This window comes from Globicephala melas, chromosome 8, assembly GCF_963455315.2.
Source record: "Globicephala melas chromosome 8, mGloMel1.2, whole genome shotgun sequence".
Taxonomy (NCBI): Eukaryota; Metazoa; Chordata; class Mammalia; order Artiodactyla; family Delphinidae; genus Globicephala; species Globicephala melas.
The window spans coordinates 33,620,151-33,643,484 of NC_083321.1; the positions used below are offsets into that span (position 1 = coordinate 33,620,151).

The following is a 23,334-nucleotide window of genomic DNA, read 5'->3' on the forward strand; positions in this document are numbered from 1 at the left end:
TAATATTAATACACTCTTTTTTTTTCCTATAAGCATTTTTTTGTCTGTGCACCTGTCATATGTAAGCCACCATACTAAGCAGTGGAAGAAACTTCAGAATTAAAAAAACTACTATGGATAGATGTGTATAATTTAAAGCGGTTATTATAATGAGTGTATTTTGAATATTTTGTCATTTATATTATATCAGAAATAGTTAATTCTAAATTTAATCAAATTTAAGGTTAAGTAGGTCAATTTGGCCGGCATATATAGACAGATATAAAGGAGAGAGCCTATCATTATTATGGGTTTGTGCTAAGCATAAAACTTAAGTAACAATTACATTAGAACATGTCATTTTATAAAACACTAAACACCTTACTGTCAATTTTTCTGCATCTCTGGGAATAAAATAATTTAGATGAACCCATTTTCAATAAGTTACCTAAGTTGATTATATATTGTATATATGAATGCATGTTTTTGTCAGGATGATTAGAAAGACAATTTTTAGTATATTGCATTTGAACTAAAGCCTTTATGTTGAGTTGTATGTACTACTCATTTTAAAGACATTTTACTGACTTGTCTTTTCAAAAATATAAGGAAATTTATACTTAAATTGAGGTTTATGGTAGGAAACATTTTTTCACTCTATCATTACAATATTAATATGGTCTTTTGCTTGGAGTTATGGTTAGAAGGGGGGATCACTATGGCTTTCTTTCCTCTGAACAAATTATCTTTAAAACAAAAAGCTGTCTAGTCACTGGTGATTATTATGCAAAAGGTCTTATCATTGGAGGCTTCTTTTTAAATAATCAAAACTGTTTCGAAGAAAAGTATAAGGCAGAACACCTCTGGGAAAAGCAACATAGATCCCTGTTCAAAATATGTGGCAATCTTATAACCTAGATTCTGTTAAAATCTCATGGGCATCAAATGTCAAATGGAATGCTGCTAGCTCCAGGAATAGAAAATGAGACCTTCTGCTAAGGCAAGGGGTAGAGTTTTAATGTCACAGAATCTGCAAGGATAAAATGCATTAGACCATGAATGTATAGTTTTCCTATATATATTAAGTTTCAACAGATGGACAAAAAATGAAAATAAGAAAATTTCATTATCTATTTGGTTTATATACATTAGAGGCAATAGTATTCATTTTGGTTTTAAAGGAAACTATATTTTAGATTTATATTTAAGAAAATATTTGCAAAACTTTTATTTTTGACTGAATATTAAATTGTGAAAATATCATAAATTTAATAGCTTCCCACCTCCCCAGAGCAGAGAACAGATTCTCATACTCAGAAAGAGTGACATAGTAGAAGACATTAAACTAGATGTCAGAAGAACTGGTTTTACTCCTTTGCTACTTAAGTGATGGTCCACAGACCAGTGGCATTGGTATCAGCTGGGAGCCTGATAAAAATGCAAATTATTGGGTCCCACCCCAGATGTATTGAGCAAAATTTACATTTAAGCAAGGTTTCCAGGTGATGAATATGCACATGAAAGTTTGAGAATCATTATATTAATCAATGTTATGATTATTACAATAAACGTCAATTATAATTCTATACCTATTTTGGTTAAAATATTAAAATGTGATTTGATATATGGAACATGTTCTAGAAATGTTTAAGATAATGGTGATGATGATGATGATGATTATGATGATGAAGATGATGATGAATGGAGGAAAAAATAATTTGTGAATTGGATTAGCCCTTAATGGGTATTATGGGCATTTATCACCTACCAGGATCTATAAGGTACAAAAGATGCCTCCCAAGAAAGTAAAGGGATGGCTGTCTACATCATGTCACTCCCAGAAAGTCACATGCAGAAATCCTTGAGTTTAAAGGTAGGGAGCAATTAGGAATAGCAAAGAAATTTAGGTGCCTTAAAACTGATCTGAGGGAAGCTAAAGAGAAGAAAAGGCAAACAAGAATAAACCTCACAAACTCAAGAATGCTGAGTGTGTGTGTATCCAAATTTCTCAGAATCACTGTTTGCATTTAAAACAGGATACAGCAGCCATATAATTCGCATAAACAAAGAGAATTCATTCATAATCTCATCAGTGATGGAAGATGTATAGAATAAAATATAGTTAATTGCCTTTGCCACTAAGTCAAAAAATGTCCCAGAGCAAGGAGTGCCCTTTCTGTCTCTAGCACCCAGACCTTATGTGAAATTAATGGATTAAGTCACTATCACTCAGAGCAGCAATAGGAGTCAAGAGTCTCTTCTAATTTGGTTTTTATTTATATTTTACTTTTCCTTTTACTTGAAATCATCATATGAACTTCTAAAATTAACTCATACGAAGCATAACTTTCTGTAACACAGGGATATGATCTTTGAAGGTTAATGAAGCTGAATTCAAATCCTAGCTGGGTCACTGAGAAGTTGTTAATATTGGGCAAGTTATTTAATTCTCTTGGTCCTAACCAAGTATTTTCATTATAAAATGGTGGTTGTTGGGAAAGTAGATATGATAGCACATGTGCACTGCTAGGCTACCCTTATTGAGCATATAACTATTGTTATTTAATATCGCACAGTGAAAATTTGATTCTGGGAAAGCTAAAAGGCTGTCCCCTTTCCTAATTCAACCCTGACTCCATCAAATCCTTGATACTGGGAGACATTTTGTTCTCTCAAGGCGTGAGCCATGGCCGCTGGGCCTGCGCGTCCGGAGCCCGTGCTCTGCGGCGGGAGAGGCCACAACGGTGAGAGGCCCACGTACTGCAAAAAAAAAAAACAAAAAAAACCCAAGATGCTAATAAAGTACTTTATAAGAACAGGTGTCAAAAAATCCAAAGTCTAAAATAAATTGTTCCTGGGGAAGAAATAATGTGAATATAAATGATCCAGAGCTAATTTGGTATCCTGAAGTTGTTATTCTACATTAATATTAATAAAAGTAATATAACTTTTTTTCTACAGAAATACTCTTATAGTCCTCAATACAGACAACAACAACACCAAGGGATGATTTATCAAACACTGGAAGGCAGGCATAGATTCTTTTTCTGATGCAATATGTATAAAACAGAAAATGTTAATGTTTAAAAATCCACACACAATCCTTTTCACTTTTGTGCAACATCAGACCAATACTGTAGGTAGGTCAGTGCTTGACCAGTGTTCAATAGAACAAAGAATTGTATAAAACTACTCTTCAGAGTCATGCATCAAAAGAAGACAGTGCCACACAGCAAACACAAATACAAAAAATAAAAAACAAATCACACACATTTGCATGCTAGCACAGCAGATAGCAAACCCTTTTCTTGCTGAGTAGATTCTTTCTCAGAGAAATAGATGAAGAATAGTCACTGGCCTCCAAATCCTATAATCATCCAATAACATAATAATATTGACACAATTACAGCAAGCAAAAAAATGTGCATTTTTCAAATATTCCCTCCCCCATCCTTTTATCTTTTTCCAACTTCCAGCTCACCAGAATGTACATAAGTAAAGCAAAATAAACAAAGCTCTGAGGAAAAAATTAAGCTAACTTAACAATTTCTAAATCAGTGGGCTAAAGTAAATTACAAATAATAAATCCTCCATGCAAGAGTATCACTAATTTAAGGAAATAGTTTCTACTTAAAATATCCTAGAAAAAAATCATATAGGAGCATCAATTTTAGGGCTCATAACTTAAAATTTTTTTAAATTGAGGAAAAGTCATAGATATTTGGTCCTAATATAAAACAGCCCTTATAATACATTGATATATAAAATATACTGATGTATAATATACTGATGTCAATAAATCTCTACTCAACTTGGTTCAAATTATCTTAATATAAATAAAATTGTTCATGTTTCAGATTACATGCCGCACCTGTTTACGGTCTAAAGTATGTTAATAGAGAACTGAAGAAGAAAATGATATTACTTACAACCCAATTACTATTTATCTTACTTTCAGATTCTGAATATAGTATTTTTTTTTTGATATTTACTAATGTAAATGCTGAGACCTCATGTTCATATTATATTATAATTTTCACATATTCTTAGTCTCAAAAATATTATGAATATTATTTTTGCTTGGTATCTATGAATGACTACAGTTTAAGCTACCACCAAATAGATTCATTTCATCCCCTTTTTTACTCTTATAAAAAATGTTTCAATGGACATTCTATTGCTTATCTGTACTTATTTCCTTCAAATAAACTTTTTGAAGTAGAACAACTTGATAAAAAGATATGAGCACTGACCTTACATAATGTCAAACTGCCCTCCAAAGAAGGCATGCCAACTTCCAGTTTTTTTTCAGCAACGTATAGAAGATCCCACTTTCCTCTATACTCAGCACTAAATATAAAATTGTTAATCCTCACTAATTTTTCGTAGTTTTTATTTGCATTTGCCTTATTACTAAGGTGTCAAACATTTTTATCTCTGTTTTGGGCTTTTATAAGTTTTTTATGAATAAGCTGTTCATGATATTTATCCATTTTTCTATTGTCTCACTTCTGAAACACTATTCTGAGATATTAGTAAACTTATAATCCAAGAACTGACGTTTGACAGAGGAAAAATTCTCTCTCAAGAATGTCTTAGAAGGTAAATGGAAGGTTACACCCTGTATGTGATCGCGTCATGTGGCATAGAAAGTTATCTGCCCAGAATCAAAACGACAAGCACGAGAGAAGCATATGGAATAAGATGCTGTCTATACTCCCTAGTTCATCCCTGGCATCCCTTCCCCACCCACTGAGATTTCTTGTCATTAGCTGTTGTGGAAAGAGAACAGATAGAGTGAGTCATGAATTAAGATCCTCCCGCAAATAATCGTACAAAAAAAGCACTGCAACAGAGGGTAACGTATCAGTTGCCACAAAGATAAGAATGCTTTATGCAGGCGAAGACCTTTGAAGAGCTAAAGACAGAAGCCTCTTGATACACATTCAGTACAATGATCTACTTTATCATTCATTCAAACAGATTTTTCCCCTTCATCAGGGCATCTTGTCCTTTTATTTGGTGTTCAAAACACTAGGACACAAAGGATGCTCTTCATCTTGTGTGCTACTGAAATGAAATCTTGAGGTAGGGAAAAAAGAAAACACCCTTGCCCTAAATTCCCTTTCAAAAGTGAAGTGTGAAAAGACATCAAGCAGAGTACACAGTATTATTGTTGCAAGAAAGTCAATTCTGCAAGTGCAGCGGCTCAATCACTTCCTCACTCACAAGCGAATAATAAGAAAAATCCAAGGAGAATGGGTTCCACCTGGGGAAATGGAATTTCTCATTGGGCTTCCTCCTGATTATCATTAACATCTATGGGTACAGCTGTTTCCTTTCTCTGAATAATCCTGAAGTCAATGCTATAGTATTGGCTCCCTTCTTCCATCTCCACAGGGCCTATTGTACATCACCTCATGCCCTATTCTGAGCAGCAGAAATTTCAAATTTATCTTTTCATTGAGTAGCAAACTAGAAAGCCTAACTATTTGATTTGGTTTGGTACTGAGAGGATTCAAAATTATTTTAAAAATTTATAGCCTTGAAAATTTGGTCTTATTAAACCTTCTTGGCTATATAAATACATTTTAATTGCAAGGTATAAGGGAAGTTATACTGTAGAAGGTAACCAGAATCAAAGATATTTTAACAAACTACTCTGACATATAAATTATCATGTATTTAATTTTTATATAAAAATTTCTTGTTTATAAAGTCAGCTTTTTCAAACAGGGTGAAGAACTCGACCATCTAAAAATTCTTCATGACATAATTTTATATGCTACAGAGTATGTATTTATATACCAGGACCATTGTTACATGAGCTGCTTTATGCTTTATTGTTTCAAAATAAAATGTATTATTTATTACTTGAATGGGGTTTTAAAAAGCCATCCAAGCTTCTTGGAGTCCAACTGAAAGTTTGGTTAGTTCAATTAACAAAAGAACTCATGAATAGTAAGAAAATTGAGACAAGACCATATTTACATTCAGAGCTCCTAGTAATCCACTTGGCCTACAGTAGTCACTGAAAAAATGCTTTTTTTAATGGAAACCTGTGTAGTAAACAAATTAACAAAAAATAAAGCAGTTTCCCCATGTGGCAGTTCTTCAGCAATGCAGGGGCACTCCAGAATTTTAAATCATGATGTTCTTTGTCCACACATAAAGAGTGTGCTTCTTGTGACTAAGATTTGAGTTTTTAAAATTTATATATATAAAAATGTGTGTGTGTGTGTGTGTGTAGACACACACTCAGACATTTACTAGATCTTTCAAGGGTTTTTTTCACAACTCATCCACGTGCATAAACCTATAAACATGAAAGTTAAAATCTATTTGTAAAATTACCACTGCACTGAAAAAGAATTATATCCATACATATCCTCCACCAACTTCTTTTTACTTTGACGTGAGGAAATGGTAAGAACACTCAAAGCTCACATATACAATGAGCATTCATAGAGCACACTGTTGTATACAGTATGCTTCTGTGCAATTTTTCTGGTTAAATTTTTCTTTCAGGTACAAAATGTTCTCCTAGTCTAAGTTCATGTTATTCTCTTCTCTGTTGGGAGACTTCTCAGAAATTTGATGACAGTATTTCCATATCACATCAACTCCTCTTAGTACAAATACAAGTTTCCTTAACCACATAAAATGAGTAAGACTTTAGCTGCTCTACCATCAATTTCCTAGGTTCAGCAGGGGAATGCTGTTTTGTGAGGTCTCAGGGCAAAGTGTATTCTCATTGTTCAGAAGGCAGTTTGTATACTTGTTCTCTCTGAAGGATGCTCAGCTTACTGTGATGTTAATATTTGTATTACGTGATTTTGTGAATTGATTTTTTAAAGCCTCAGGTAAAAGAACCAAAGCATTTTCCCCCCCTAAATGTCTCCTTTCTTCACTTAGTTCCACTTTACTAGAATTGGACTTTAATTCCAATACTTTCCATAGTAGAGTTCTACTGGGGTAGATCTTATATCAAAGGTTTGAACATTTAAGGGTATCAAGTAATGTCAAAACACTGAATGATCCAATGTATGTTTTCTCCCAAGGAAATACAAAACTATGGTATGGAAGTGGACTTGCCAAAATTCAATCATAAAACAAAACAAAAACCCCACAATTATCTGGGTAGGCCTAGGCACTAACGTATCTGTCTCTTGTTCCATCGTCTCCAATGATCCTAACCTCTTGCTTGTTTGCCTAATTTTTAACTAGCTAAAAAATAAGTTTCATTAACTAAAAATAAGCTTAACTAACTAAAAAAATCAGTTTCAAGAAAGATAGAACTTATGAGAGATGGTGTTTTCATACTTTTGTAGAGGTGAAAAGACGAAAATGCTCTTGATGGAGGGCTGGAACATATATAGCTACCCTTCTAGTCCAGGTAAGAGCCTGGTGGTAAAACTTAACCCTACATTTTCCAAATATCCCCCAATTTTGCATTGTATGTACTTATTTTTAACCAGGAAAGGATTCTGCTACTTAACGTTCCTGTTATTTTATGCACAAGGTGACCAAGATTAAGAGGGTGAATTTTTCTACCTTCAAAGACTCAAGTTTACAAAAAAACTGCAAGTTTACAACAAACTACAATTTTTTTTTAAAGTTAACAAAGCATGAAATGACATCACACAAAAAAAGTTAGGCTTGAGAGTTATACAGACAAACAATAATTTTAATATTATATCGGCTAAAATTCTGAAGGAAATGTACATACCCAAACCTTCCGATTCAAACAGACATGTTTCATCTACCCCTAAATCTCGGCACCAGGATAAGAAGTTTGCTGTATTGTCTCTGGCAAAAAAGGATCCTGAGGGTGCACTGGCCTTGCATGGAATCTTCTTTAAGGGCAGCTTCTGAAAAACAAAGAAATCTCACTCTGGTGGAATATCTGGCAGTCATCACAGTGACACGTTAAGTGTACATTTATGATTTCAACAAAACGCTTTGGTACAATCTTATGTCAATAAATAGGTTTGTAAAGAACTATAGGAAAGGACATGAAACTCAAATGAAACAGTTCTTAATTAAGAGACTAGGAAAATCTGTGCCTGTAAACATATACTTACCTTTTTAGTATCTAGAAGTAAACATACATAAATCCCTTCCCTGGCTCAGATTGCCTCTTTTCTTTCTCTTCTACTATTTTTTTTTTTTTTTGGCCTTCTCTTTCATCTAAGTATTCTGTCAGTATTTCTCATAAAGTATGTATAAATGAATTTCTCACTTGTGAAAGAAGAATGAAACACAAATGCAGTATATGAATATAGATAAAATGTAACACACACACCTGCATTTTTATGTGTATACATACGCACACACAATAAAAATTACAATAGAATTATAAAGTCAAAAGAAAGCAGCAGAATTGTCTAACATCCATAATTCTCTATCACCAATATAAGAAAAGGAAATATTAAAATTTTTTATCTTTTAACAATAACATTTTACCATCATTCTTCCAGACTATTTCCTTTTAAACCATAGATTATTGCTCTCTTATGTAATATAAAAATAATTCTAGTTGGATTTCTGCTATCTGACCTTGAAACATGTTTACATTCTGCATCATTTCTCTTCCAGGATAAGAAAATGCTTAAGAAAAGGGAGTGTGTGAACCCGGATAGACTTTTCTATTATCAGCCTCATAAAATTTTAGCCCTGGAAATCTCCCTTACCATACCAAATGTTATAAAGAGTTGTGTGAGGTTTTTTCCTTTAATAGAATATAACCAGTTTTCACGGCATTCCATGAAGTCACAGAATGTGATTCTATGTGATGTGAAAGATTGAGCCAAGTGTTTGGATGATGTGGGCTAAACAGAGCTTTGCCTCTGAGAGCAAAAAGATCAAGGGAGAAGCATTTTGTGATTTCAATTCACAGATAGGTTATTTCCTCTATTCTCTGTGAACAAGAAAATATAAACAAAATGTTGTGGATTGTTGAGGTCATTTACAAAGATGGTTATCAAAAAATGAAATAGTGGTCTTGGTGTACTGGTGAAGCCTACTATCATCAAACTATTACTAGGGCTTTTTCTGTCCAGGGATTTTATGGCTACATAACTAAAATATTCAGTTACTACATCACTCAAAGACTGTGTCTGTCCAATAGCAAAGATCCATCTCTTTGTTGCTGACTGAATTTGTTTTAGGCTTAGACATAAAAAAATTTTGCATGAATACACATATATTTATATATACATATAACAATACCCCTTAACCAATTTGGTTAAGTAGTGGTTTTCAAAGAAATGCTTTCCTATATGAATTGTAAAAAACAATAAGAAATAGCATAGTTTAATGTCCCCTTTATAAAATATTCATGAACATCAATTAGTCAATATTTATTAAACTTAAAAATCATATATCCCTAAATCTAGCAATTTACTCCTAAAAATATATCTTGCAATATAATAGTATTATTACTTCAAAACATATGGACAAGTATATTTGTTGCAACACTGAATAGGAAAAAAATAGACATAGAATGTGTCAAGAAAGGGCTGGTTGAATAATATAAAGTATACAAATACAGTGGAACTCTGTGCAATAATTTAAAAAGAATAAGATAAATATATATGTGTTGGACCATAAAAATGTGCAGTATATACTCTTAAGCAGAAACCAATAATTTGCAAACACATATGTACACTACAATTTCATTTTATGATGTGTGTGTATGCACATACATACTGGTGCATGTATATGTACATACACACACAGTATAGATGGTCATATATAAAGTTAAATTGCATATAAATATGTTGTATTATAAATATGAATATTGTATTTATTTATATAACATTCATTTAGGAAGAATTCAAGGAGGACATCCATCAGATTGATAGTAATTACCTTTGAGGAAGGTGATTGATGCATAGAGAATCATTTATATCTTAATTTACATAATTCCAAAATATGTATTAGGATTTTGAGTGACTTTTACATTTTATCAATATTTTCCAATTAAATAATCAAATAAGGTAAATCATGTCAGCCAAAACATAACAAAAAGATCTGCTGAAAAAAAGTCTTCAAGAGGTGACTGTAAAGCTTCTTTATGATGCAAATAGGAAAAGAACATAAACAGAGTCAAACACTAAGCCATTTTAAAATCTACCACCTCTATCCCTGGGTGGGGAAAAAAAACCTTCTGAAACCACTTCAAACTGATGAATGAGTTTGCACACTTGCACACAGGAACTATAACCTAGGAACTATAAAATACTTGACATATATAAGGGCATGCCAAAGGACATGAGGTGCATGGGTTTCATGGCAAAAAGGAATACAATATCCAGATTGCACCAGAGAAGCTAGATTGATTTGACACTTAATCCACCAAGGGACATAGCTCATAGCTTGTAGAATCCAATATTATTCCTGGCTGCATACCAACCAAAAATCAAAGGGTCAACAGTCTTCCCAAGGTTGCTGTGCCATTTATACATAAGAGTCTTAGAGCAGATGTCATATTTCACTTGAATTAAAGAATACATGATTCGATAATATCAGTACTCAATACCTTTGGAACTTATAAATATTTTTTGACATATTTTACACAAAAATATTCATAAAGTTCCAAAAACCTTAGCAATTACTGTATATCTCTCCAAGTTCTGTTATTTTTAAAAAATTATTAATTTCTCTAGGTTCTCATGAAAATCCTAGGAAAAATGACAGCTCTGAATCTCTTCTTTAGTATCAGTAAATAAAATAAAAGCAAATTGATGTACTGAATAAAATCAGCTTTCACCTTGCCACAAAAATCTTGAAGAAGAGGTTTAGAATAGAGAGCTGTCTTGAGTAATTATGACAGTGTCTACTTGAATAGCTAAAAAATTGACCACAGATAAGGAGAGGAATACTTCAAATGTAAAGAACTAGGGATTCAAAAGAGAACCTCCACATATAGCTCAACTTCCATAGTAGTTTTCCCTTTACTGCTTAACTCTCCAAAGAACTCCTACGGCATTTAAATACCATCTCTAATTATTTACTCAGATGAGTTTTTCCCGACAATGCTGCTATATATTATGTCCTCAGAACCTGATTGATGAATACACGAATGAATGGTTAGATTTGACCCCTCACACTAGATCATAATCAACGTGAGGGCAGGAGCAAACACTCTGCCTTAGAGGTTTTACATCTCCAAGGGACATGTTTCCAGGGCCTTCAAAATTCACTAAATTTATAGTACACATAAAATGCTTCCCATAAATTAAGAAAAGTATAACTGAAAAATATAATAAAACCTTTGAACAGTTTTCGAAAGTTACTGAATATGGAATGAGTTGAGAATAGTTGCCAAGCTGAGCTGAGATCCAGTAGAAATTTAGGCTTGCTTACTCACTAGTAAAAGTCATGCTACCGTCCTCCAGCCTCCATGGTATAGGTTTCAATATTTTGTGTTAGCAAAAGGAGAAATGACTACCAATAAAACATTAGAATCATGTACAAGTAGGATACATGTTAATTTTTCTTTCTTTTTTTAAAAATGAAATGTAGTTGATTTACAATGTTGTTAGTTTCAAGTGATTCAGTTATCACACACACACACACAACACACACACACACACACACATATTCTTTTTCAGATTCTTTTCCCTTATAGGTTATTACAAAATGCTAAGTATATCTCCCTATGCTATCCAGCAGGTTGGTTATCTGCTCTATGTATAGCAGTGTGTATATGCTAATCGCAAATTCCCAATTCATCCCTCTCCCCTCTTCCCCCCTGGTAATCACAGGTTTGTTTTCTATGTCTGTGGGTCTATTTCTGTCTTGCAAACAAGTTCATTCGTATTATTTCTTTTTAGATTTCATGTTAATTTTTCTAATATTGATAGTCTAATGTTTATCCTTTTATCTCTCAGCGGGATTAACCTAAGTTATATATTCTCAGCCTCTATACTAATACTTGTGAACTGAATGATGAACATACAAGAGAATGGATGGTTTGAAATCTGAAAGTGTCCTCCCCATTCCCTCAAAGCAACAACCAAATTATGTTGAAATAAAAAGAAAGATTTTTAATTTACTTCTAAAATCTTTTAATTCAATCCATTACCTCTTAGGTTAATCACCTGCTAGGGTTTGGAATTCAATTACCTGAGTTCAAACTCAGCTATGTCACCTTCTTGCTATGGTACTTTGGACAGATTACTTAATGTTTCTGTGCCTCAGTCTCATACTTAATGTTTCTGTGCCTCACTCTCAGCTTCTATTCAACGCACATAGAAAAAAAAAAAAAATGCATCTCATCGACTATGTGTGAGTGCAAATTAAATAATATAATTCAAGTGTAGAAGTAAGTGTTCAATAAAGTTATCATCACTGCCATCAATGCAAGTAAAAATATATTGAATTGCCTATGATTTCCTTCTCTCATATTTTCTTGAAAACATTTCATTTTTTCTTCTGTTACAGGTACAAGAATTCAGAAAAAGATTGGCAAACAATTTATTTCTATCTTTGCCCTAAACTTAAACGTCACTTTTAAAATAGCTTTCCGATAGAACTTTCTGTGATAATAGAAATGTTCCATATCTGTGCTACCCATTATAGTAACCACTAGTGGCATGTGGCTATTGAGCATTTGAACTGTGGTGAGTGTGACTGGAGACTAATTTTTAAACTTTATTTCTTTTTAATCAGTTTACACTTAAATAGCCACATGTGGCTTGTGGCTATCATATTAGGGCATTCATAACAGGGAAAGTAAAGCCATTATTTGGGGGTTTAGAGAGTCCAATACTTAACCCCTTGACTACTTTGTCTCTAACTAATAGTGTCCCCATGTCTTTCAAGTCCCTCAAATCCAATAGTTCCCCTGGATATAGTTACTGAGATGCATAACTATGTTGGTCATTTAGAAAGAGTTTACTTATGTGCTGCAGAGTACAGCACGTGTATGTCCTAGTTATGGTGTTGTGGGTGTTACAGCTTCAGAAGGGCAGTAGTGACTAATTCTATTTATATTACTTAAAATAATCTACACCTAGAGAACCACGATATTATTTATCATTATACTGCCACAGTGTCAAATACAGTGCTTCACACATAAGCAGTCCTGACTTCTTGTTTTCTGAATCTTATGGTAGATGGGGAAGGAATGAATTAACATTGTGAGTGCTTACCGCACTCTAGGCACACAAAACATATACTTTCAGATAGATTATCCTCTTTAATTCTCAAAAAATAATGCCATGAATTAGGTAGATAATAGTATCTCCATTTTCCAAGATGAAAAAACTGAGCTCACACATAGTTGAAATCGAATCATTCAGTCTCTTACACCCGTACACTTCTAACTGCTCCATGAAAGCTCACCATTGCCTGGAATTTAATATATTTCAACATTTGATTTATTTCCCAAGGTTTTAGCCAGGTAACATTACAATAAAGAAATACGTATTTTCTTTCACCTATTAAACCTAGAAAAAATGGAGAGAATGGCATCTTTAGTTCTCCATAGGCAGTGAACTGAAAATTTAATGTTAGTAGTTTATTTTTTTTACTTTACTAGTAGTTTAAATAATCCATTCTTCACAAAAGTTTGAGATAAAATACTCCCCTTGACTACATCAAGTAGACATTTCAGCTATGAAACAGAAGAGATATATAAAAGAAGAAATGGAAATTGGCAGGAACTAATATCTTCCCTTTTCCAAAGGGTATATAGAATGTACTTTCAAATATGCAGGCAATGGGCTTCCCTGGTGGCGCAGTGGTTTGAAGTCCGCCTGCCGATGCAGCGGACACGGGTTCGTGCCCCGGTGCGGGAGGATCCCACATGCCTCGGAGCGGCTGGGCCCGTGAGCCATGGCCGCTGAGCCTGCGCGTCTGGAGCCTGTGCTCCGCAACGGGAGAGGCCACAACAGTGAGAGGCCCACGTAACGCAAGAAATAAATAAATAAATAAATAAAAAGAATTACTAATATTGTAATGTCAACCAGGAGTTACAAACTCAAAGGCCCAGAAGAAGTCAGGCAGATTAAATAACAGAACAAAGTGGCTAGCACTAGGGGACTATAAGAAATGGTGGCAATTGTGGAAAACTAAAGAGCTCATGCCATGTCCAGGAGGGGCAGCCATATTTATTTAGTTCTAACTCAATGTTTCCATAAAGAAATGCAGTTCCAGTGTTGCTGGATCTTCCAGTTTCTCAGAAGAATTTGGAAATCTGGATATTTTAATGTGAAAGTCCCCTGAGTTTGAACAATTGGATCTATAGGCAGCTCTATGTGGTTGCCAGTTTACAATCTCAGTGTTCATATGGGGAATAATAAAAAACAAAAATAACATTTTAAACTAAGAAGTAGTTTAAATTACATGCACACTTTGGAAAAATAACTAGGTCATTTGTTGTAGAAGGTGTAAAGGAATAAAAATTTTTTAGATAATTCTACAGAAGTAAAAACCAGTGACTTCTTTTTCTTCTGTCACTTCTTTTTAAATTGCAACACCTCTAAATCACAGCTATAGTAGTCAGACTTGAAAGAATGAGGTTTGAATGGAAGGAAGAGAAACATTCTGTGAATATGAAAGATTTCTTAGAGGAAGCAAGTGTTGGATACCAGGTGTGGCAGTCCCTCAGAGTCTTAACAAAATTAATGCTAATTGTTAATTAGTAATTAATTATAGGAACTCAAACAAATGATGATAGTTGATGATAATTAAAAAAAATGTTTTTGAGAATGTATGTCAGTTTTCTGTGACCTTTCTACAGATCAAGAAATTACCTTAAGGAAATAGTCAGGAAAATTCTTTTAAAATGTATCTTGCAATTTTCCTTTCCAACAACATTTTATACATTCTAAGGTGCAATAACTTATGATTACTGGCAGCAAATTTTGAGTTCACAGGGTCACTTATTCTAATATTTTAGTTAAAGCTACTTTTAGTACCCATCTGTATAATATCCAATAAAGAAAAGCATTTTCAAAGGTCCAAAGATTGCCTTATGGATGGATTCCAGGAAACTCAATTTATTTTAGTGGCTAACTGATTTCTAAACACTTTTTGAGCAGACTTTTTTTTTTGTAACTCCATGGGACTGCACCTTGTAAATGCCCATCAATTGACTAATGATAGCTCCATGGATGCTCAGTAGTTTGAAACACAGGGATGTTAAACTTTTAGTAATTCAGAGAAAAGGCTTAAGCCTTGAAACTGCAAATCACCAGCAGTAAGGCCGTGACAAAAAATGGCTATTTATTTAACCTTTTGGAACCTCAGGTCCATCATTTGTAACTTTTTACGAGAATTAAATGTTTGGGAAAGTGCCTAATACCAATCCTAGACCATAGTTTATCTCCAATTACTGTTACTTTTTTTTCAAATACATGTCTACTTTCAGTCTATTTACAAGAAATACCCTGATGAGAGTTGAAAAACAGATACATCATCACATCTGTACTTACTATAATAAGCTCACAAATACATAGGAAAAAACAAAAGACATGCTTTATATTTATATGGTGATTTAATTCCAATTTGTTTTTAACCATCCTCTAATTTTGTTCATCATGCTGTGCATTCATCTTCGTACTCCACACTCTAATCACAGTGGACTTTCCGAAAGGCAAATTTAGCTTCCCAGTGCTTTTAGGATAAAGACAAAGCTCCTTATAATATGGCTTCCACAGGTTGTATTAGCCTGGTTCCTACCTACCGACCTAGCACCATGGTCCTTCCCTATCTTCTGTAGCCACAGGAGCTTCTGTTCCCACTCCTGCATTCTCCCGATGCTCCCTCCCACTGCACAGCCCTTACAGAGAACTGTCCTCTCTGCCCTTCCCATAGCTGTTTGCCCAAATACCTCCCAATCCCAGATGACAGATCACTTACCCCCAAACACCACCCCTCAACACTTCTTTATAATTGCTTAAAATCCACAATGTTCAAGGGCTCCTGCTGCCATGTTCCTGTGTGAGATTAACTGATTAGCAACTATCTCCCTCAGGACGGTTTAGTTCCATGAGGAATGGAACAGTGTCTGGTTTTGTTCACCATTTTATCCCCAGCACCTACTGAACAGTATTTACGGAATATTTGTTGGATAAATACAAGTCTGAGTGTAGCTAAGGCATATATTATGTCCAGAGAGGAGCAGCAGAATGGAGTGGTTACAAGCACAAACTTTGGAGCTAGACTGCCTGTGTTTGAATCCTGGACCTTGATTTACTAGTTATGTGACTTCAGGCACGTGAATCAACTTCACCTGTGAAATAATACTAGTGTCTACATCATAGGGTTGCTGTGAGGGATGTATGAGTTTATATGAACAGTTCCTGAAATAATGCCTCACATGTAGTAAGGTTTTCTGTTTTGTTTTGTTTTCTCACAAGATCAACTGTTTATTGATTTTTTTCTAAAATACTATACATTTAAAGAAACTCCTAAACTGAAAAGACTTGACAATTTTTGGTACATCTGTAGCAAAGGAATAAGGATTTCTGCTGGTAAGTTTTCATGACAAGCAGACACACATCCATTTTCCAAGCAAGACATGAATCTCACTGGAAACATTGAATAAAATGCATAGCTTGTGATAGCGGCAGCCATTTCTCCAATGTCTGAGTTACACAAAATAAAGGCTTTCCCTCCCTCCCCTGCCCAGTGATTACAGTGTAGCTTCCTGCCCTTTGATTACAGTGTAGCTTCCTGCCCCTACACATCTGCTCCCTGATGACTAAGGATGCTCAGAAGAGACCCTTGTGCTACAGGGTGAGACCCAGCTTTTGTTTGCTCATGAGGAATAAATATATGTTTGTTAGAAAACTGAAACAAAGAGAAGTTTTAAAAAAATGATATAAAATTCAGCCTGCAGCTTCAATGACCTGTTGGGGATTTTAATGATCACTGAAACACATTGGCAGTCTCAAAAATATTCCTCATTTCCGTTTTCATACCTTGCCATCTGGGATAACTATCAAGTTCTTATATTTCTCCCACAAACAGAACTTCCTTCTTTTAGTTCTGTCCCCTCATAATTGTAGTTTTTCAAACTTCAAAAAGCATAGTATAGCTTTTATTCTTTCCTCACCTCTTCCTACTTTGGCCAATAAGTCACCAAACCAGCTCACTGTTATTTTCTAATAAATATGTATTGAAATGTCCTGCCCCTTTCAACGTAGTATTGACACTCTTACTTTAAATCCTTTAATATCTCATGTATGAACAAATGCAGAAACTTCACAAAGTATTCTTCCTATCTTTAACCTCAGATCTTTCTAACACAATCTGCACATCATCATCATATTAATCTTTCTAAATTTAATGGTTTCAGTCTCCAGCTCACTGTCTACCAAACAAGGATTCAAATGCTTAAGCCTTGCAGCTATCAACTTAATCTGTCCCTCTACAAAAAGTTCTCCCCATATACTCTTCACATCAATCAAGTTGGTCTATTCACCATCCCTAGAATACCCTTACATGTTTCCAACTTCAATATTTGGTTCATTAACCACGAATTTACATTGTATTTGCTTTTTCTCCGTGTTCATCTATTTGCACCAGGTCTGGGCAATTCAAATTCTAGTGCTTCCATGGAAACTTCTCTAAGCACTCCGACAAACTGACTTTTTTTCTGAGCCCCTATAGAATCTACTGTCTATATCAGTAGATGTCCATGTACAATGATGTGTTTCAATTGCTTAAGAGTTAAGTCTCCAGATGTTTGTGATTTAAAAAAAAAAACAAAAAACTATTGATCTAACAGTTTAAAACTGAAAACCTTTTAAGGACTTATGGCAATTAAGGCAGCCCCCCTGGCCCCTTATTCATTTGCTTATATTTTTTCTTGAGCAGAAATGAAAGGATTGGTGTGACAGGGAGCCCACAGCACCCATAACCCTTGGGCACCCATGGGGGTATATTGCACAATATGTAGGAACCCATGATCTTTCCTCAGTCTGACTCTTCCCCTGCCTTTTCAGCTGTAAAATAAAGCACGATCATCTACCCATTTCTTCATGTACAAAATCCTGGGCCAATCTCCCTAACCATTCTATCTAATTCATCACCAAATCCTGCCAAGCCTGCCAAGTGTATATCCCAAAACCACTTACTTGTTTCTAGTACTACTGCTACCATCCTAGGCTAAATTGTCATAATTTCTCACCTGACCTGGACAATAGCTTCCTAAGTGGGTCCTCAGTTCCATTTTCACCTTTCCTAATCCATTCTCCACACTGCTAATGTTATCTTGCCAAAAGACTTGATCATGTTCCTGTTCAATGGTATAATATTGTTCTTAAAATAGATGACAACAGGGCTTCCCTGGTGGCGCAGTGGTTGAGAGTCTGCCTGCCGATGCAGGGGACATGGGTTCGTGCCCTGGTCCAGGAAGATCCCACATGCTGCAGAGTGGCTGGGCCACCCGTGGGCCATGGCCGCTGAGCCTGAGCGTCTGGAGCCTGTGCTCCACAATGGGAGAGGCCACAGCAGTGGGAGGCCCGCGTACCCAAAAAAAAAAAAAAAAAAAAAAAATAGATGACAACATCCAACAAAACTTAGCGCTGGTCTCACCTCTTGATGCTCTAGTATTACATTCTAGTATCCAGACACTCATTTTCCTTTAGTTCCTCGAAGTCATCCTGCACCTCCACATTTAAGGGTTTTCATAGGTGCTATTTTCTGTATTTAAAACACTCAGTGTTCCCTCTCTACCTGGCTAATGCCCATTCCTACCTCAGAATTATAGAAAAATCTTTCTACAAGACTAAGTTAGGTCTTCCTCTTACTTACTCATGTACTTAGACTTTCCCATACTTAGTCATAACACAGCTGTAATTCACTGTTGACTTCATTATTAGCGTAAAGTTATTCTCCCTTCCCTGCTACTCCACGAGTTACCTTGTCCTGCATATTTTAGGTGTCCAATAAATATTTATTGAATAATTTATAAAATGTCATCAATGTAATATATGTTATGGTGATAAAAGTTTGAGAACCATTGGTATATATCATTTATTGAGCACTTACCATTGATATCTGTATTTTTATATGTTCATATTTTATTTTCTTAACTAGACTGTAAGCCCTTTGAGAGGTGACAGTAATGCTTTAATCTTCTTCTTTTTAGTTATCACCATCTTGAACACAGTTATCACTCAGTAAATATCTATTTGTTGAAAAATCTAGAACAGCATCTTTAAATGACACTTTATATAGGGTGGTTAGGAATGGCCTCAGCCAAGGGATGACATCTGAACAGAGATGTGAAGGGAGTGAGGAACAAGTCATACATGCATGTGAGGAACGACTACCCTAAGAAGCTAGAAAAGCAAGTGCAAAGGCCCTGTGGTGGGTGGAACCTGCTTGTTGGGTTCAAAGAACAGCAAAGAAGCTAGTATGGCTGCAGCAAAGTGGGGTGAGGGGAAAGTCATAGGAAATATGACTGGGGATAGCTGGGGAACAGAGCACATAGTGCTTATAGACTTAGAAAGATTTCAGACTTTTCCTGCAAGTGAGTCAAGGTGCCATTGAAGAATTTTGAGCTAGGAGTTGACATGACATGACTTAAGTTTTAAATTATCTGATGATTTAATCCATGTAAAAAACTTACTTACTGACCTAGAGTAAGTACTTAGTAAATGGTTGCTTTATTATCATATCACATGGTATTCATTTAGTCTGAGAAAAAAGATCAGACATTTATGTTTCAATCTTTAAACAATGCTTAAATATAGCAAGTATGACAAATAGAATAAAATGTGGTGTTGTTGCTCTTATTAAATATTAACATAATAAATAAATATAATTATAACAATATAAATTATAATAATTTATAATATAATTGATACATGTATATTTATACATATGTAAATGTACATATGAATTGCTACATTATTTCTTATTTGGAGCAGTGATGCTAGCAAGGCATTCTTTAGACAAGCAGCCTAAACTGGCGTGAAATTAGACATGACTAGCAAAGTAATATAAACATCAAATACATACTAGACAGCTTCATGCATGATATGTAATGCATTTTCAAACTGCTAAGTGAAACAATAGAAGGTATTCATGTAGTCAGCCCCTAAAAGCTTAAGATACAGTTGAAAAGCTCTATATACTGTAAACTCAATTACCTCATCTAAAAAACATTATGCCATTAGCCTGTAATATACCAGTACCACATACCTTGGACCACACACACATCAATATGGTGAGCACTTATATTTTAAATCACCAAGCAATCCCTAGACATGTTTAAATTAAAAAGAAACTCTTTTCCCCTGATTTTCAGTCCCTTAAAAAAGGCTCTTGTTATAAAATCTGTGGATGTTCTTCATTAAGAAATGGCATGCATAATCATTATTGATTTGTTTAAATGACCAGAATTTCTCCAAAGCATTTAGTAACAGCTCATTTTAAAATGATTAATTTTCTATTTTCCATGTGGTGAGAGTGACTTTTCTTGACATAATATTCTATACCCACAGAGCTTCGAAACAGCAGTGACCACAATTAGTGCTATCAAATATCATGAAAACACTTCCCCAGTTATACTCCTTTTACAATCTTGTCTTGCCCATGTGCCTGCATGCAGTTAAATGCAGCATGTAAGCGTGTAAGGGGAAGAGATGATGTCATCATGGAAAAATTTGATCAGGTTTGCTTTTATGCTCAGGGGGCAATGTTCTGCTGGTGCTATGAAATCATGTAGATGAAAAATGTATGTGTGTGTGTGTGTGTGAGCCTCCTTCTTCTAATCCAAAATTTGTTTTAATTTTTTTCACGTTTTCTGGAATTTCAATTCAACATGTTTTATTTTTAGTCTTATGTTTCATATGTCTTTTTTTTTTTTTTTTTTTTTTTTGGCGGTACGCGGGCCTCTCACTGTTGTGGCCTCTCCCATTGCGGAGCACAGGCTCCGGACGCGCAGGCTCAGCGGCCATGGCTCACGGGCCCAGCCGCTCCGCGGCACGTGGGATCTTCGTGGACCGGGGCACGAACCCGTGTCCCCTGCATCGGCAGGCAGACTCTCAACCACTGCGCCACCAGGGAAGCCCTCATATGTCTTTAATGCAGCCAACATTTACACTACGAAACAATAGCTTACACTTTGAACTTTTGAAACAGTTTTCAAAAACACTTTTGAAGGAGAGTCCTTTATCAGCAGGTCCACATAAACTTGTAGGCTCTGAAACTTTTCGTATTTCTAGATTAAATGCTGCCACCTGGCCTTTCTCCTTCTCCCCCCTCACTCTGGATTTTGGGGATTCTCAGCAGCGCATTAGAATAGGGCTAGAAATACCCTCTCTCACATCTCTTAGCACAAAGAGCTCATGAGAAACAAACTCCAATGTGAAAAGAACATTAGAACTTGGGGAAAAAAATGACTTGCTTTTGCTCATGTTAAAAAGGTCAGCAGCTACTGGTCTACAACAAGTAAGAAAGAAGGTAAACATAATAGTAATAAAATTTATTTTACTCTCTTGCAATTTGAGGGAAATTCTGAAATAATTCTGATTCTTGTCATTTGCTTCTTTTATGTAAAAACCTTACTCAAACATGAGTGCTTGTCACAAAGGTTAATTCTATGCTTTGCACATGGTTATTTTCCATTTGGCTATACAAGGATCTATACACTTGTCCAAATAATTATAAGTATGTAAAGCCAAAGTGTAGTTGAACTTCTAATTCCATCTACAGATAATTGAACAAACTTTATACTGTTTTTAGTAATTTTCCCAAAGAACCTCAGCCTGCCTTTCTAGACACTGGCTTTCTCCACCACCGACCAAAAGAATTATACAATAAGAGGAAGATTGACAATTCTTCTATGATTCATTGAGAACAATCAAATGAGAATAATTTAGATTCTGACTTTGTAGTAATAGAAAGTAAGATTAAACAACGTAATAATGTATGGGTACTAGACATGGTCAAATGAATGTACTAAAATCCACTTAAAAACCATTGCAATAGGCCCATATAAGTGCACACTGGGCATTCAAGTGTGTGTACAGCCATTATTTTACAAAGCAGGTATTATTTTTAATTTGTATACCTTTGATCTAGGAATTAGATGAGACATACTCAAAATAATGTTTTTAAAACGATGTGTATGAAAACTTTTCAGTATATATTACTATATGTTTTAAGTTCTATTCTAAATTTAGCCACATAATAAAATATTGCCTTTCTCTTTTTTAATCTGTGACTGCTTAAAATTCCTTTCTTCCAAATCATTTTGTATGCTTGATCTGAACATCTATGTACTACCACCTACATCTATTCTCCCTGATAGAGAGTAAACTCCTTGAGTAGACTGTGTCTTTGTCACACCCATTCTCACCACCAACAGGCAGGCACATGAATATACAGAGCAAATAACATCACCTCCTGCTCCTAGCATATACTCATCAATCATCTAACAAATGTCAAAATGACATGTACAAGTAGGACTCAATTATTATGAAATATTTGTAGTTCATAATATTCTATATTATTAAAGATTGATAAAATGATGAACTTGTTACCCTTTAATGACTTTTATATTTTCTTTTTGAGCTATCCACTGGTGAATAAAATAACACGTTTTTTGGAAAGCTAATAGCAGTATTTATTGCTCATGTTCCTAAACACTGCAATTTTCTGATTCCCTCCTGCAGTTTTACAGAAACTGTACTTTTACCTTGGTCGTTAAATAGTGTTTTGGTAGATGACTAATTAGGGGCTGAGAAGAAACAATAGTTCTTCTATTCTCATTTCACTCACCAACTAGTTTATTGGGCAAAAGAGGCAGTTACTGGGAAAAAGATGTAAAAAAAGAAAAGAAAGAAACATGGTGATTCCATCTTTACGGCTCCTTCAGTAATTGAAAAACACAACCCTTAATTGCTGTAACAATACCTCATTTCAGGTCAGAACTATCTCTTGAGAACCTATTCCATGAAAGGCCCTACAATTATTCTTCTTCCTAATTCTCAATGGTGAGCAAATTCATAAAACTACTGGTTATCACTCATCTCATCCTTATTTTACAGGAACTGTGGCAAACATTACAAACAGGCCTTGAAAAGTAATCCCGAAACTAAATAAAACATTTGGATATTAATACGATCATTTCTATCATCATTTTTTTTTACCTTTAGATAATGCTCTAAACTCAAATAAATGTATCATGTGACTATCTAATAACATCTACAATTGCCTAAATGACCAACCTCCTCCAGCATTCATTTACTAACTAGTTTAGACCTCCACAGTCTATTGCTTCAGCCAGTCTCTTGTCAGTACTTTTAATGTCCTCAGATCCTTTTTCTTGCCCTGTACCACCCTAAAATTCTCTAATCCGTTTTCTCCATTACTTAAAAAGTC

At 34.8% G+C, this 23,334-nt stretch overlaps 1 protein-coding gene across 7 annotated transcripts in view; it reads right to left on the bottom strand.

Moving 5' to 3' along the window:
- Positions 1 to 23,334, bottom strand: part of GAS2 (growth arrest specific 2) — a 174,292-nt gene that overhangs the window by 72,745 nt on the left and 78,213 nt on the right. For 6 of the 7 annotated variants that reach the window (XM_060303409.2, XM_060303408.2, XM_060303410.2 and 3 more), the window contains one exon: positions 7,709 to 7,850. In XM_060303409.2, coding sequence (XP_060159392.1) covers positions 7,709 to 7,850 — 142 coding nt within the window. The remainder of the gene's footprint in view (positions 1 to 7,708; positions 7,851 to 23,334) is intronic. The other variant, XM_060303412.2, reaches the window with a different exon arrangement.